This window comes from Uloborus diversus, chromosome 3, assembly GCF_026930045.1.
Source record: "Uloborus diversus isolate 005 chromosome 3, Udiv.v.3.1, whole genome shotgun sequence".
Lineage (NCBI taxonomy): Eukaryota > Metazoa > Arthropoda > Arachnida > Araneae > Uloboridae > Uloborus > Uloborus diversus.
Genome location: NC_072733.1, coordinates 216,656,309 through 216,673,664, shown reverse-complemented (window position 1 = coordinate 216,673,664; position 17,356 = coordinate 216,656,309). Strand labels below are relative to the sequence as shown.

The 17,356-nt window shown below is 33.5% G+C and overlaps 1 protein-coding gene across 1 annotated transcript in view; it reads left to right on the top strand.

Moving 5' to 3' along the window:
- Nucleotides 1–16,686, top strand: part of LOC129219430 (ankyrin repeat domain-containing protein 53-like) — a 34,325-nt gene extending 17,639 nt beyond the window's left edge. Inside the window, exons 2-4 of the mRNA XM_054853829.1 lie at nucleotides 30–92; nucleotides 9,787–9,866; nucleotides 15,585–16,686. Of these exons, the coding sequence (XP_054709804.1) occupies nucleotides 84–92; nucleotides 9,787–9,866; nucleotides 15,585–16,458 (963 nt within the window). The 5' untranslated portion in view covers nucleotides 30–83 and the 3' untranslated portion in view covers nucleotides 16,459–16,686. The remainder of the gene's footprint in view (nucleotides 1–29; nucleotides 93–9,786; nucleotides 9,867–15,584) is intronic.
- The last annotated feature ends 670 nt before the right edge of the window (nucleotides 16,687–17,356 follow it).

Below are 17,356 nucleotides of genomic sequence, written 5' to 3'. Positions count from 1 at the left end.
AATTTAGTTTCTTTGAATTTTTGTTGCAGATTTGAAAAGAACTCAGATTAAAACAGAACTGCAGAAAATCAATTAAAGAAAAGATGAGCTCTGTAAGTTGGACTACTTTTGAAGAAATTGTTTTGTTTTTCTAAAAAACTTAAATCTATGAAGACCAAATGTTTTGAATGCTTTTTTAAAATAACACTTTAGAACTAAATTTTTAGAGCAGAATTATTTTTGTTTTACAGTGAAATGTGTTTAAAAAATTCTTATTAAGTTTTCCATGCAACTGCTAAATCTGTAAGTTTCGAATGACTCGCTAAAATGGCAACAGGGGTGGACCATGACCCCCCCCCCCTAAACCGTCAACAATAGTATCCCTCCACATTGTGTTCAAACATTCATGAATAAAATGTAAACAATTTCAGTAGTCTTTTTAATTCATTAATTATTTTTTAAAGTAAATATTTGAAATACTAGACTTCTTTTCATTGCTTATGAAACTAATTTGTAACTTTTATGCCCCATTAGGTGCCTAACTGCAGGTCCAATTGGTGCTTTTTATTGACATCTAAGCAGTTTCAGAAATTTTCCATACCGTAAACCTCAGGTTCGTTCATGGGGGGGGGGCAGCTTGAACCACCCTAAAATGGTAGTCTGTATCCACCCCTAAATGTCTCTTGCATGTAATCAATTTCAATGTGTCCAATACTTCCTTTTGGTTACTTATAGGGTGTTCCGTTTTAACCTGCAAAGACCTTTATTTTTGCAACCATTAGTCCTAGATGTATACAGTCGGATCCCGCTAAATGTCTCTTGCATGTAATCAATTTCAATGTGTCCAATACTTCCTTTTATTTACTTATAGGGTGTTCCGTTTTAACCTGCAAAGACCTTTATTTTCGCAACCATTAGTCCTAGATGTATACAGTCGGATCCCGCTAAATGTCTCTTGCATGTAATCAATTTCAATGTGTCCAATACTTCCTTTTGGTTACTTATAGGGTGTTCCGTTTTAACCTGCAAAGACCTTTATTTTCGCAACCATTAGTCCTAGATGTATACAGTCGGATCCCGCTAAATGTCTCTTGCATGTAATCAATTTCAATGTGTCCAATACTTCCTTTTGGTTACTTATAGGGTGTTCCGTTTTAACCTGCAAAGACCCTTATTTTCGCAACCATTAGTCCTAGATGTATACAGTCGGATCCCGCTAAATGTCTCTTGCATGTAATCAATTTCAATGTGTCCAATACTTCCTTTTGGTTACTTATTGGGTGTTCCGTTTTAACCTGCAAAGACCTTTATTTTTGCAACCATTAGTCCTAGATGTATACAGTCGGATCCCGCTAAATGTCTCTTGCATGTAATCAATTTCAATGTGTCCAATACTTCCTTTTGGTTACTTATAGGGTGTTCCGTTTTAACCTGCAAAGACCTTTATTTTCGCAACCATTAGTCCTAGATGTATACAGTCGGATCCCGCTAAATGTCTCTTGCATGTAATCAATTTCAATGTGTCCAATACTTCCTTTTGGTTACTTATTGGGTGTTCCGTTTTAACCTGCAAAGACCTTTATTTTCGCAGCCATTAGTCCTAGATGTATACAGTCGGATCCCGCTAAATGTCTCTTGCATGTAATCAATTTCAATGTGTCCAATACTTCCTTTTGGTTACTTATAGGGTGTTCCGTTTTAACCTGCAAAGACCTTTATTTTCGCAACCATTAGTCCTAGATGTATACAGTCGGATCCCGCTAAATGTCTCTTGCATGTAATCAATTTCAATGTGTCCAATACTTCCTTTTGGTTACTTATAGGGTGTTCCGTTTTAACCTGCAAAGACCTTTATTTTCGCAACCATTAGTCCTAGATGTATACAGTCGGATCCCGCTAAATGTCTCTTGCATGTAATCAATTTCAATGTGTCCAATACTTCCTTTTGGTTACTTATAGGGTGTTCCGTTTTAACCTGCAAAGACCTTTATTTTCGCAACCATTAGTCCTAGATGTATACAGTCGGATCCCGCTAAATGTCTCTTGCATGTAATCAATTTCAATGTGTCCAATACTTCCTTTTGGTTACTTATAGGGTGTTCCGTTTTAACCTGCAAAGACCTTTATTTTCGCAACCATTAGTCCTAGATGTATACAGTCGGATCCCGCTAAATGTCTCTTGCATGTAATCAATTTCAATGTGTCCAATACTTCCTTTTGGTTACTTATAGGGTGTTCCGTTTTAACCTGCAAAGACCTTTATTTTCGCAACCATTAGTCCTAGATGTATACAGTCGGATCCCGCTACAACACGATCCGACTTACACGAAATGGCTATAACGCGAGTTTTTCATGAGTAATGATTTTTTTTCACTGCTGAGGCAAATTACTCGCTTGCAACATGAATTTTTTTTTGGAAAGGAGCGGCGGAGCATTAGAATGGGCTTCGCTGACACTAAATACAGTCGGATCCCGCTACAACGCGATCCGACTTACACGAAATGACTATAACGCGAGTTTTTCATGAGTAATGAATTTTTTTAGTGCGGACACAAATGACTCGCTTGCAACATGAAATTTTTCGGAAAAGAGCGGCGTAGAGTTAGAATGAGCTTCGTTGACATTAAATATTGGTCTTGTGAATGGACTTTCATCCCTTTAGCATCACTGAAAGTGGAAGTTCACCCACTGTATTAGACTAAACAACATTTTGCTTTAGTTTATACAAATAACTGCTCCGATTATTAACTTTTTTTTTTTTTTCATTTTACATATGAACGTTGATAAAATACATTCTGATAACATTCTGGTCGCGCTGTATAAACCTTCTTCATTTTTTAAATTATAAATATATTTACTATATCTGTACTGTTAAGTGCTATAATAATGATGTAGTGTACATACTGTAAGTACCATTCTGCTTTATTTTAAGTTTCTCTCCCCCATTAGTCATTGATTTTGTGCGAAATTACAGAATTTGTCAAATTAAAACGCTTTTTCTAAAATACAGAAAAAGTCGGTTCTTTGTAAAAGATACAGCAATATATAGTTAATAAATGGTTTGAAACAATATGAGGGGTGTTTACAAACGTCTGAAACAATGGGTATGCTTATAAAAAATTACTAAACATACTTTGTTCCACAACGCAAAATTCCGACTTACGCGAGGTGTCTTGGAACACATCCCTCGCGCAAGTCGGGACTCGACTGTATTGGTTTCGTGAATGGACTTTCATCCTTTTAGCATCCCTTTGACAGCGGAAGTTCACACACTGTATTAGTCTAAACAATGCTTTGCTTTATAGTTTATACAAATTAATGCTCTGATTCTTAACATTTTTTTTCCTTCTTATGAACATTGATAAAACAAAATGGTTCACAAACGAGGACTTTCATCTAAAGTTTTCAAAAGGGGAAAGAAAAACAGAAAGTTTCTGATAATGCAAGAAAAGGTAAAGATTTTCGATGCTTGAACAATTATAAAGTGCCTCGAAGGTAGCACGACAATTAGGCATGAGTTTACCTTCGATACGTACGATCGAAGTTCAAGAAAAGGAAATTCGCAAAAGTTCAGAACTTAGTTTTAATAATGAAACTCGCAGAGTAGTGTCTGAGCAAAATACAAACATCATGAAAATGAAAGCCAAGCCGACAATAGTGGTGTTCCCACACTGCATAAACTTCATATTTTTTAAAATTATAATTTAAATTACGATATCTACTGTTCAGTGCTATTATAAGGCAGTAATGTTCTTTCTGTAAGTACCCTACTGTTTAAGTGCACGTATCTTATTGATCATTGATTTTGTGATTCATAACAGTAATCATGTTAAATAGTAACGCTTTTTCCAAAATGCAGTAAAAAGTCAGTTTTTTATAAAACATACGGGTAAACATAGCTAAGAAATGGTTTGAAACAATTTGAGGGGTGTTAACACATGTCTGAAATAATTGGGTATGCTTATAAAAAAATTTCTAAACATGCATTGTTCCACAACGCGAAATTCCGTCTTACGCGGAGGGTCTTGGAATGCACCCCTTGCGTAAGTTGGGATCTGACTGTACTTCCAATTGCAAAAATGTTCAAAATCAGATGCAGAGTTAAGATATTGCAAGTTTGAAGTAACAATAAAAATAGCCAAAAAATACCAAATTTAACTTTTTATACAGGCCCCAGGTCCCCTAACTTATGTTTAGGGAAATAATCTCCATTGAAAAATAATTTCAACACAAAAAGTTTGAAATTAGTAAGACCAATATTCACCGAGATATGAAACGCAGCGTTTTGTGACTTACACCACTTTTCACTCGCTGTCAATAACACCTTTTGAGGGAAAAGATAGCTGTTAGCAAGTGGTTAAAGTTATATGTGTGCATAGAGTGTGGGTTTTCAAATTCTTTGAGGTTTTGTCGTATGTTTTTGTGTATCACGGCATAACATTTGCATAACTTTTTGAATAGCAATGAAAAACATAAATCCCTTGTTTTTCTTACTTTGACGACCTGTCATTCTTCTGAAAGGGCAATAAGTTCCAATCTCATCTTTTGTATGGTCCTTAAAAACTTTAAATTGGAATATCTCCCTGAGTTTTGGTCTCACAAATGTCAAGTTTTTGTGTTCTCTAAATATTAGTTAGGGGACCTAGGGCCCGTATAAAAAGTTAAATTTTGTATTTTTCGACTCATTTTTATTTTTGCTTCAAACTGTCAATGTCTTAACTCTGCACTTAACTCTGATTTTGAACATTTTCGCAACTGGAGGTATACACCTAGGACTAAGGGATTGTACTCTTCATTTCAAAGCTTATCGTGCAGGCTAATGATGAAAAATAGAACCACGCTCAAAAAAAAAATTTTCTGTCAAAAAAAACCCCGTTTTAATGCATCGGACTGAGGTTTTTGGTTAAATTTATAAGTTTAGATTGAGCTGTGATCGACGAGCTGAATAGCTTGATCGGTAGAGCGTTCGACTGGTAACCAGAAGAACGAGCGTTCGGGCCCAGTCCGGAAACGAAAAATTAGAAAAATGTCACGTATTACATCAACACTTAAAATACAATAAAAAACACAAGTGAGGCAATAAAATGAATGAGACGGGAATGCTCCTTGCTGTTGCGAAATCTTGATGCAGCCTGCAGATAAATTGACTCTTATTGTAATTTTTTTTTTTTCAAGCTTTGGCTCCGCTCAGAAAACTAAAGCATAATGTTTGTATTTATAAAAGTATCAGGTTTAAGATTTCAGACTTCAAGAGAATAATTTTTTGTGCAATTTTTTTTTCGCATACTGAAGTGCAGATTCTTCTAATGACAGTTTTCGACCATTTGTGAAAGTAAAAAAAAATTATTACCCCAAATTGAAATTATGCTTTTCATTTAGTTATTAACCAATGAATATTTATGAAAATGCGAAGGAAAGCATAAAAATTACTATCAACTTCATGAGTAAGGTATCATTTTTTTTTCTTCTGCTTTTGGCAAAAAATAAATAGCCAATCACATTTTGACTACATTCAAAAAGCTACGTTTAAAAAACATAAGTAGTTTAACTTCTTTTGTATTTTAACTGTTCAGTTAAATGATGAACACGTGCTGCCATCTAAGCTATAACGGCTCAAGCAGCTTGCTATGTCAAATTGTATAAATTTTAAAAAATTAAAATTCTTATTTTCAATATCTTATCTTCTATATTATTTTTCTAGACTTTTTCTGTCGGTGTCCGAGAACTTTCTTATTTGCTAGGGTCTAAAAATTAATTTTTTGGGTCAAAAAACCCCCATTTTTTTACTTTTTGTATTAAATATTAGTTCAATGAATAGAACTCAAAAGCTTAGGTCAGGAATTTGCTCGGTAGGATCGAGCATTACGTATGAACAAGAAGGTGGCAAAATATCGTATCTGGGACGGAAATTTTAGTTTCAATGTTGTTTTTGTTTTATCAGTTTATTGTTTGATGTAGCCTGTAGTTCTTATGCAGATTCTTTGAGTTTTCAGAAATTTCAGACCTCAAGGGAGTCCTTTTTGTGCAGAAAAATGTTTCTTTGTATGCTAAAATGTAGATTTTTCTAATAGCAGTAATTGATCTTTTATAAATAAAAAATTCCTGCCCCAAGTTGAAATTACGTGTTTCATTCAGTAAACCTTTAACTATTTATTAGAATATGAATTAATTACTATAATAATTAACTTAATTAAAATTGTTATCACATTCATAAGTAAGATGTCATTTTCTTCCTCTCTGCTTTCGGCGAAAATTAAACAAACAATTGCATTTTGTCAACGTTTGAAAAATTACACTTAAAAAATGGACTCGGTTCAACTGATCTTGATTTTATTTTTTAACTCCTTGATTAAGAGAAAAGCATGTGCTGATATCCAAGCCCTAACGGTTAAAGTAGCCTGCTATGGGAAATTATATAAATTTTAAAAAATAGAAACTCTTCTTTTCAATCTTGTTTGCTATTTCTCTAGCCTGTTTTTTTTCTGTCGCTGCGCAAGATCTACCTTTTTTTCCTAATCCAATTTCCATGTTTTATGAATATTTTTTAAGCATTTCATGCTGTTTAATCACAAAACATAGACCTATAGGGTTTTTTTTTTTTTTTTGCATGTTTTTGTCAAAATACTGGGCGGTCATTCCAAGCTCGTCAGCTTGCGAGATCGAGATTCTCGCACACGTGATCGGTTGTGATGTAGAAATGTCGCAAAGTAGTATTCTAATCTACTCGAACCTAGCCGCAAGCTAAGTCCGAGTAGATTAGAATACTAGTTTGTGGCATTTCTACATCACAACCAATCACGTGAGCGAGAATCTCGATCTCGCAAGCTGACGAGCTTGGAATGACCGCCCTGTTTTTGCTGTTTTTTCATTGCTTTAAGGAATAGCATGCAAAAACGAAAACATTTTTGCTCGGTTGGTTAAGGTGTCGTGTTTATAATCAGAATGGCGTCAGTTTGAATCCGTGCCAATAAATATCGTTTTAATGTTTTCTTTTGTTTTCTTTTGTTTCGTTTTGTTTTCATCAGAGGCTCACATAGGCACAATTGTATTTGCCACAACTTGTTTTTTCACATGCACAATTACTGCTTTTTCACGAATAAAAACTTTTAATGATATTTATGTTTGCATTGACGATACGTCCAACCAAAAAGTGAGAAATGGTCACATTATCACTACCAGCATTGTATTTACAGGGGTTTTGTTACTGATGTCTTCAAATTACGTGGCTTCTTTTGTGCCAACATCCATTTACCTTTTTTTTATTCTTCTTTATAATGTCCTTTCTTTGAAATTTTTAAAGAGTGGAATGCCACAGGAAACGATTTAAAACACGGTGTGGAGTTCCGCACGAGTCCCCTAGTATATATCTATTTGTAAAAAAATAATGGACAAAATCTGAGACATGACAACAAAGCCAACTATTTTATTTAGGTTATTTGAGGTGGAATGATCTGTATACTAGTGACATTCAGTGATTTCGATTTGACCCACTTTAGCTTTGAATGTTGTAAATTTTCAAAACAAAATGTTACATTTATAATTGAGTCTTTCAGAGCTAAGGGGTTACAGTACCTCAAAAATGATGAAACGATAAAAAATTTTTTTATTGCTTATTTCAAAACTAAAAACTATTCTAAACACGGGGGAAAAGTTTCATTGCTTTAGATCAAATATTTAAAAAGTTATGAGTGGTTTTAGATCATGCTCGCTATGTGTTCTTACGCAAAAGAAAAACTTTAAATTGCTTTTTCTCGATGATGGTTTTTTTGTGTTTTCATGTCATTAGAATCCCTAAGGATTTTTTACTATTAAAGATACAGCTTTAAAGTAATACTTTTTGCAATTGGGATAACATATTTGACAAAAATGTGCATTGGATAAGCATTTTTTAAATTGCTCAAATTTTTAGAGCATGTTAAACCTTAAAAACAGAATTTAAAAAAAAAAATACTTTGATTTTCTTACATAATTAATCACAGAAAATTTTCTAATAAACTCATAAGCAAATGAATGCACAGATTTTTAGAGATGATTATAGTGATAGTTTAGCAAAAAACTTTTTTAAATTAGTGCAAAAATAAAAAAGCCTTAAAAATTTTAAAAAATTGAAATTTGTCTCAATTTTTTGAATTTTTGAAAAAAATATGCAATATTTTTCAATTTTGAAAATAAATTATTAATTACGAAATAAGTATGCATGTTATGGGTTCAAAGAAATATAAAATTTACTTAAATTTAAAAAAAATGTTCAAAAGGTACTGTGACCCTTAAGCGAATCAAGTTGAAATGGACTTGATATTTTTTGACTCTGAATGCCTGGTACTTAATCGGATTAAAATTTATAGGAATATCTTGTAACTTAAAAAAATAATAAATCTTACTAATATTCCTTCCTTGTCATTCGCCCTTTTTTTCTATGGTTAACAAATCAATAAAAAATATACCTTATAATAAGTATAAAATAAACTAAGTGGTGCAACAAACTGTGGGGGCCAATGCCTACTGTGTCCATCTCAATCTTGGGTGGAAGGCAGATGTTCTGTTTGAGTGGTCAATGGGACACGGAACCCACAGGGTTTAGTTTCCAAGCATGCTTAGTACTCTTTTGATAGACCCATGGAAGGAATGAAAGGCTGAGTCGACCATGCCCAACTCGGTAGTAGAACCCAGGTTGACCTAGACAATAGCTCCCCCATTTCTGTGAAAGTGCAAATCACTTCTATTGAGCCACTAGACTTTATGAGTATACAGTACAACCTCGGTATCTCAAATCTCTCAGGATGGGGAAAAAAATTCGAGATATAGAGTTTTTGAGTTATCAAGGTTTTAAAAAAATTACACTAGAAACTCTCACAATTACACTCACGTACGCTAGATGCATTTATATATGTACTATGAGACCACTTTGCATTACGATTAATAAAGTAGTCTTCAATATTTTACTAGATTTGAAATTTTATAATTGTCGAAAGTGCACAGGACGAGATTTTGAAATGAACAAAAATTTCAACTTGGTTTTTCACCTAAAAATTGGAAAATTCTTATCTTCAACTAGTAGCTCCACACATTCAAAAACTTTTCAGCAGCCATTTTGTAGGAGTTAAAAAACCAGAATGATGAAAATGAGGAACGTATTTTCCGTTTTCACTTGAAAACTGACTGGCGAAAAATCAACCCCCTTTCCTCAAAATGGACAACATGTTCGAGAGAAATGCACAAAGATTCTAAACTCTGGGGAAAACACAGTACCCCTTTCATACCAACACTACCCTATTATCTTGCTTCAATCCCCTAATCACAAAGTTTCCAAGAAGAGAGATGAAAACTGGTCCCTAGAACTGGTTTTACTACAAAAATTTCCAAAGAAAAACGACAACTGAAACTTACTTCTGTGCAAAAATTTCGACATATCAAGGGTTTCAAAAAATAAGTTTCGAGATAACTATGGAAAAAAAATAGGGGTTTTTATAGAAAATGCAGGGGAAAAATATTTTTTCAAGACATCAAGGGTTTTGAGATAAGGAGGTATGAGATATCAAGATTGGACTGTACATTGTGTGAAATTTAGCATAAAAAATTCTCTGGTGTCTCTATTGCTAAAAAGACATATTTTGAGAATGTTAAAAAAAGTATTTTATATAAATATCTATAAAAACAAGCACGTTTATGAAATAACATAGCACTGCTCATTCATCTTTTCCTCATAAACTTTTGCAGGAAAAGGATAACTATCTTTGTGACTAGGGTTTCTTTTATTAATGAGTTCCAGTTGTTTAACCAAATAACCTTGTTCATTTTATGTTCCAGAAAAGAGGAAATGGATCTAATGGAAGAAAGAAGAGTGCACCTGCCAAGCGCCCTGCTAAAGATTTGGAAGAACCCCCGAGGTATGATTTCATTCTGCTTGGGGCTGGGGACAATTGATCCCTTTTTTCTTGCAGCTTATAATTTTTATTTGAATCAATGGAACTAAACATTTTTAGGCTATATATTTAGAAGTCTTCTGCCCATAAAAATGATATACAGTTTTTTAAATTTATTTTTAGAACGAGATACTTTTAAGTAAATCAAAAATTAAGTAACAGGACCAAGTCTCCTTCATACAAGGATACTTAATCCTGGGGGGAAAGGGAAAGTGTCTTTACAATTCAAATATTTATTATTGGGACCAATCAGTTATTTATTCACAAATAGTCAAAATTGTTTGTACCAAATTAAGAAATGAAACAAGACAAAAACAATTAAGACTAATATTTAACCAGCAAAATCAATTTTATAATAAAAAATAACTAACCTTTTTGAAGCATTTCATGCTTTATCATCAGTATTTATCAAGCATTTAGTGCAGCAAACTATGAAATCAATATTTAAAAAAAATATTCAAACATTAACATATTACTAACAGGCAAAATTAGTGTTTGAACATTATAAACTATAAAAATATTTCCAAACTGACACCAGGGTACCCCGCCAATTTGGCGATTTTTTTTTTAAAAATCTGTTTCAATTTGGCCACTGTTGGTGATATTTAGAGTGTAAGCTATTTAATCACGATAAAATTGCCAGTAATGGGGGAAATGACATTAAATGGGAGTAAAAGGAAGTGATGTGATGCACACATCAGCTCATTGTAAAAGGAAGTATTGTATTTGCAAAAAAATATTCACTCAAAAATCGCCCTTAATTTCCCTTTTACTGACCCTGAATGAATATTGAGTTTTTTTTTCGACTCGACCACACATGGATAAGTGCCTAAGAACATATAGACACGCGAAAAATCCATTGTGACGACTCCCGAGTTAATTACAACGAGTTTTCTCGTCACGTCTGTGCCTATGTATGTTGCATAACTCAAGAACGGTATGTCCTAGAAAATTGAAATTGTACGTAGACTCCTAGTGGGGTCTAGTTGTGCACCTCCCCTTTTGGTTGCATTTGAATGTTCCAAAGGGGGTCTTTTACACCTTTTTTGGGGGGAAATCATTGTTAATTTCAATGGAAACTCAAGTGTATTATAATTTGGCAAACACTTGGCGGTATATCGCCAAACTTTTGGTCGCCAACTTGGCGACATTTTTTTTTCTAATCTGGTTTTATTTTGGCCACTATTGGCAATATTTAGAGTTGACCATTGAATCACATTAAGTTCTCCAATATTGGGAAAATTAATCTCTATAAACGTTTTTTTGCTACGCTTCGCAACAAACTTGGAGTAAAAATATTTAAAGTGCTTCTTTGCTTAATCCAAGGGACTACTATCATTAAATTGACATAAAAGGAAGTCATGTGATCCACAAATCAGTTCATTTAATTATTAATTTAAGGTTATAATTATTGAAATAAAAAAACATGCTTTTGGGCAAAGCGGGTATAGGATTTAATCATGTGTTTATTTATAATTTTTTGAAACATGTGCTGACTTAGATTTTCTATTTCAATTGGATAAGTATAACTTTAAAAAGTTATTTTTTATGATGCCAATTAATTAGTCTATTAATTAACTCAGTTATTTCTTTATGTTTTACAAACAAACTAGCTGTACCCGATGCGCGTTGCTATGCCAACAAAAAAATACATCATTATACTGATTTTCATGACAATCGGTTGAACGGGGCAGAAGTTGCTACTCTGTAGTGCCACCTGGTGGCGAGTGGCTTCAATGAGCATATTATGCACCTTCTCCGTGGAAAAATACATATATATAGCAATTTTCATAATAATCGGTCCAGGTATCAAGTGAAGCCGTGACTATACTCAAATTTTGTACTCACGCAGTTTGCAAGATCAGTCAATCGCTAAAAATATCAAATAGAAAAAGTTTTAAATCCCCCCGTTGCATGAAAAGCCATAAAACAATAAAGAAAGAATTTATTTGTTCAAACTCAAGAAAAATGCTAACTTCTTATCAATAAGATCTTTCACGCGAATTCATTTCTGCATTTTATTCGTATTTATCCAATGGATTGTGACTTAAATTGAAATAAAAAAGGAACTATCGATCGGATTTTTTTCGAACTGGTCTATAAACATTCCCAGTACCAAAAATAACAAACGATGAAAGTTTCAGCCAAATCTGCCGGGTAGTTTTTGAGTTCATGGATGACATACAGACAAACATTCATTTTTATATATATAGATGTACTGACTTTAAATATGATAAGTATAACTTTATATATATATATTTATATATATATATATTTATATATATATATATATATATATATATATATATATATATATGTATATATATATATATATATGTATATATATATATATAGATTTTATGATAGCAGGTAGATAGTCAACTAATTTAATCATTTATAACTTCATATTTGATTTTAAAATGTACCAAATCACAATTAGTTAAGCTTACCCACTTTGGGCCCCCTTGTGGCAAAGTGGGTTTTTCAAATGTTTAATGTTTAATAATAAATAAATATTGGATTTGAAATATTACAAAAATCACTTTTTATTTTAAAGTTCAAGGACCCTGCTAGGAAATAAAACCGAGATTGTTGCGATATAAATTCAAAAACGGCAACTTTGGAGCATTCTTCGAAAACCTACCCGCTTTGGGCCACCATCCCATATAGTGAAATCGATTAGTTCAGAAAGGACATAGGTCCCTTTTTTTGCAAAATTGAGTTAGCTGTGGTTTTACCATATTTTTTTGTAGAGAAATCGACTGGTGTGGAAGGGGAAAAAATCCTTGTACAACAAAACACTTTATTTAGGGCCACAATTTTTGTTTGCTGCAGATTACGGTGGTTCAAAAATACCTGTTAAAAAAAGTTTCTTCTAGGTACCAGGACACCCCTCAATATTTTTAGACTTGTGGATAGCAATATACTGGATGAATTTTAGCTACCTATTTCAACTGAAAGAGGGTGCTCAATCCCCCCCCCCCCCCGCCAAACTTCGTCAGTATGGGGACGGGGGTTTCAAAAATACATAGAAATGAAAAAACAACGCTACATATTATACTATACACGAGCATTATGCATATACATTGCAATAAAATAATTATTTACAAAAAAAACAGCTGGGGAAATGAAATGTTTCTAAATTTGTGATATTTTCTATGCTATGGCTAATGTTAAATGGAGGGGTCATTGAGCACTGTCTTAAAATTTGAGTAAGAACTAAAACTTTTACAGCATAATACTATTAGTAAGGCTAAAAAAATTAGGAGGTGTCCTAGACTCTAGCTTAAAAAGTTTTTTTTTGAACCACCCTATTGCAGATAGGGCATAAGTACCGGACTTATGCTGTCTCTGCTCTCAACGCGAATGAAGGAGTAGTAAGATGCAATGCAAAATGGCATGATTATAGAAAAACTTGATTTTTTGGCGTAATGAAGTAAAACAAATAACACCTGTACTCCAGAGTTATTACGGTTCAGTGCGTTGTCATCGGCTCTGAGGTCACACACCATACACACATAGTACATCTGGTATCAAGTCTCCAGGTTAATGGACGAAAAAGAAATTTGCTATCCATTTCACAAAATCCGAAATTTGGTGGTAATTAGTATCCTATCGTGGTCTTTTCCTTAACGGACCTCATCCCTCTATAATTTCTTAGAGTTCTGAATGAAGAGTTTTAGCAAGCCCCTTACGCCAATTCAGAGAAACTCCAGTTTAATTTGGCAATCATTGGCCCTGGATGTCAGTTTTTTGCAGTACTAGTTTTACTGTTATTTTCTTTGCGATAACTAAAATCCGGTCGTCGAAGCTAAATTCTAATATTTTTGCTGTTACAGTGAAACCTGTGTAAGTTGACCACTTGCGGTGCAGTACTTTGGAGGTCAACTTAGACAGGTGGTCAACTTATAAAGGGTGGTACTATTTCTTTTTCCTTTTTTTTTTTTGTCATTTCTTGCATCATGTCTTCATTTTACGATTAATTCACACTTACTCTTTCTGTTCAACTTACTTTCATTGTTTAACATTACTTTGAAACAGTAATTAAAAATGTTATTCAAATATTTTTGTTTTTTCCCCTTGTGTTTTACTATATTAGACACTGTAGTTTTAGGAATTCTGAATACCATTTGTGTCAGCTAATTTTCTCTTGCTTTCCCTCTTTTCAATTAATTTTAATATTTCATACTTTTTATCAATCTCAAGTTCTACTAACTTTCTTTTTGAAACCATTTTATGTAAAATTTATAACACAATGAGAAACAAGCTGGACTCTCCTAATTCAGAAAGGGAATGGAAAATGAAAATGTTCTATCTTTTAATCCCTTGCACCGGAAATAAATAAATTTACTCTTAAGCACAATTCCAGTGTTGCCACAAATATTGCAACTGGAAGAAAATACTTCATACTTTTTTACTGACACTTGTTTTCATTGAACTGAGTACAAAAGGCTATCTCAAATAGAACAACAAAAGAAAAACAGCTTTAAACACTATGTCATGCTTGAAAACATTCGACCAAGAAATGCGGAGCAAGGTAACTTTTTTGCGGAGCTGCATAGTTTAGCTATTTTTGCGGAGGAACTCCGCAAGATGCAGAGCAATTGGCAACCCTGCATCAAAGCAGTAAAATTATTCGTGGAAAGCCGTAAAAAATAAATAAAAATATAATAAAAGAATTTGCTTGTTTAAGTTTAAAAAAAATAAACCAAATGGTCAACTTACAAAGGGTTTTTTACAATACTCCAAACCAAATTTGGTGTACATTAGTGGTCAAGATAGACAGGTGGTCAACTTACAGAGGTTTTCCTTCATTATTATAAGATAGGACTAATTCCGTTCCCGACAAAAGTGGCCAACATAGGCAGGTGGTCAACTTACAAGGGTGGTCAACTTTACAGGTTTTACTGTACTACTATTGTTTGACTGTGAGTCTGCCACTCCAAGTACATTTTCATTTCCCAACTCAAAAATTATCAGTATTGCTATACAATTGAAATGTTTTGCATTTGCTCCTAGATGGCATTTGGCAATGTTTTCAATCTTTTTTTGAACGAGAATTGTCAATTTTTAAAATTCATCATTAGTTTTAATGAATTCCATTCATTACTCTGACTGAATTATACCGATGACAGTAAAAAAATTCAGTTGTATTTTCTGCTGTCATCGGTGTATTTTTATTTGTGCGCACTCCTTAATACCAGAGCTATTGCGTTATATAGGTCATTTCACAAATTTTGAAACTAATATTCAGAATGTGTCTATATATTAGCACTTCAGAATGAGTTTTGTCTGCAATGAGTATTAAAGCACCAATATTACAATTAGTTATTCACAAATAAATATGTTTCACAATCAAAAGAAAGTACATTATCCTGCACTTCTGCTAGCTTCATGGTTTGCATAACAACTGCAGTTGCTAGAGCCATCTGGTATTTTCTGTTTACTGTGAGTATTAATTTTCATTTAAAAGCTTTGGATTAAGATGGAATGATGAAAAACTGTTTCAAAATTTATTTTGTCTAACAATTTTTATGTTAGCAAAGCAAAACACAGGGATTTTTTAAACTTCAAAACCTATTGTTTGCCTCTGAAAAGTTGTGCAGTTTTTAGAGAATTGCGTTATATAGGTCGGCGTTATATAGGTCTTCTACTGTAACACTGAAATCCTTTCTTTTCCAGGAGGGATCTGCCGGTATATGGAGAGTTCTATACATATCAGAATATGTATAGAACTGACATGCAAGGGCGGCATGCCTTGCATAGAGCAGCAAAAAGAGGAGATGAAGAAAGAGTGAAAGAGCTTCTTGGTCAAGGCTTCAATCCCATTCTCTACGACATCCACGGGTATACGCCACTCCTCATCGCGCTCAATGACTGCTGCGAGGAAGCAGCACAGATCCTGATAGAAGAAGATTGTGGCATCAATCTTCCAGATAAAACTGGAAAGTATCCTCTGCATGTTGCTGCTAATTCCGGCTTGGAAGAGTGTGTAAAGCTGCTGCTATTTATGGGTGCTAATCCGCATGTTCTTGATAACACTGGAATTTACCCTCTAGAGGAAGCTTTGAGCCAGTTAAATCACTCGCGATTTGTAAATGTAACGAAGATGATCCTTCGAATGTGCGCTTTAAAAGATATCGCACTGGACTTGAAAGAGATGGATGTCGTAAGATATAAGAGAGACTTTTGCAACTCTATACTTGCAGAGTGTCGCTCTGAGATCCAACGCATGAAGGAAGCCAAAATAAAGGGATCGAGCATCAGCTTTTTTGATATTGCGACAGAAGACGTAGCAATTGTGGCACGTTATGTGCAAAATAAAAACATCCTTAAGGTTCTGAATGGCTCATTCGAAACTTTCCCGAATTATTCGGACATGATCGCGTATAAAGTCAAGAGAGCCAAGGAGAGGAGGGCCCTCACTGATCAGTGGGTCGAGTGCTTCACCTTTAAGACCCGTCAGTTTCCCAAACCATGTACCGATATTATCTCACTTCATCTGAGTGACAGGGATATGCGCAGCTTTATTACTGGTGTTGAGTTCTCTCATTAAGACATTACAAACGCATATAAACTTTCTAAATGTTGTTATATTTTAATGTGAACCTTTAAACCTTCTGTAATTTAAAGTTCCATCACTTGATATAATCGAAAGATGAAGGGTCACTACTGATATGTGTCATTTTTTACTTGTTGTTCTTCATGATAAAAATTTAATCTAAGCATTCCTATATTGTGCTTCCTTATACATCGCTATCAATGCATGTAATAAAAAGTTGATTTAAACGTTCATATGTTCTGTTTCTTTGTAAATTACTATCAGTAAGAAGCAAACCAGGACTGCATAATCGGACTGATTTTGAGGTAATGGTGTCGGACTCTAGAGGTTATAAATTCCGAGAGTCAGAGTTCGCGATGTTAAATTGTCTGTAACTTTGAAACTAGATCCAAATTTAAAAAAAATAAAAACAAATTAATTAAAAAACCTATAGAAGGGGAAGAAGATTTTCTACCAACACCCTTTTACATTGGCAGTACATTTTTCAGATAACAGTTCAACTTAAAACATTGATCAATTAATTAAACTCAGTAGTGCAGCAGCTCATGGGGGCAAAGGCCTACTGTGCCCATTTCAGTTTGCATTTATTATTTAAGAGCAATATCACAAACTATTTTAAAATATGCATGTTTAGGAATTTAGGACCCTATCTTAGAAATTCCCAGTTAACTAGTTGGCTCATTAGAGAAACTAAAAAGCAAATTATAAATGAGTAAAAGTAATTATACTGAGGGAAATGTTCAAAAAATTATGGCTATTTCTCAAGTTTCATCAAAAACATTTCTTAAAACAGAAAAAAAATCAGTTTGAAATAGATATTACTTGAGCTTTTTGTGTCTTAAACCTTATTATATTATAAACTCAAGTCAAAACAAGCTTATTGAGTTTCAAT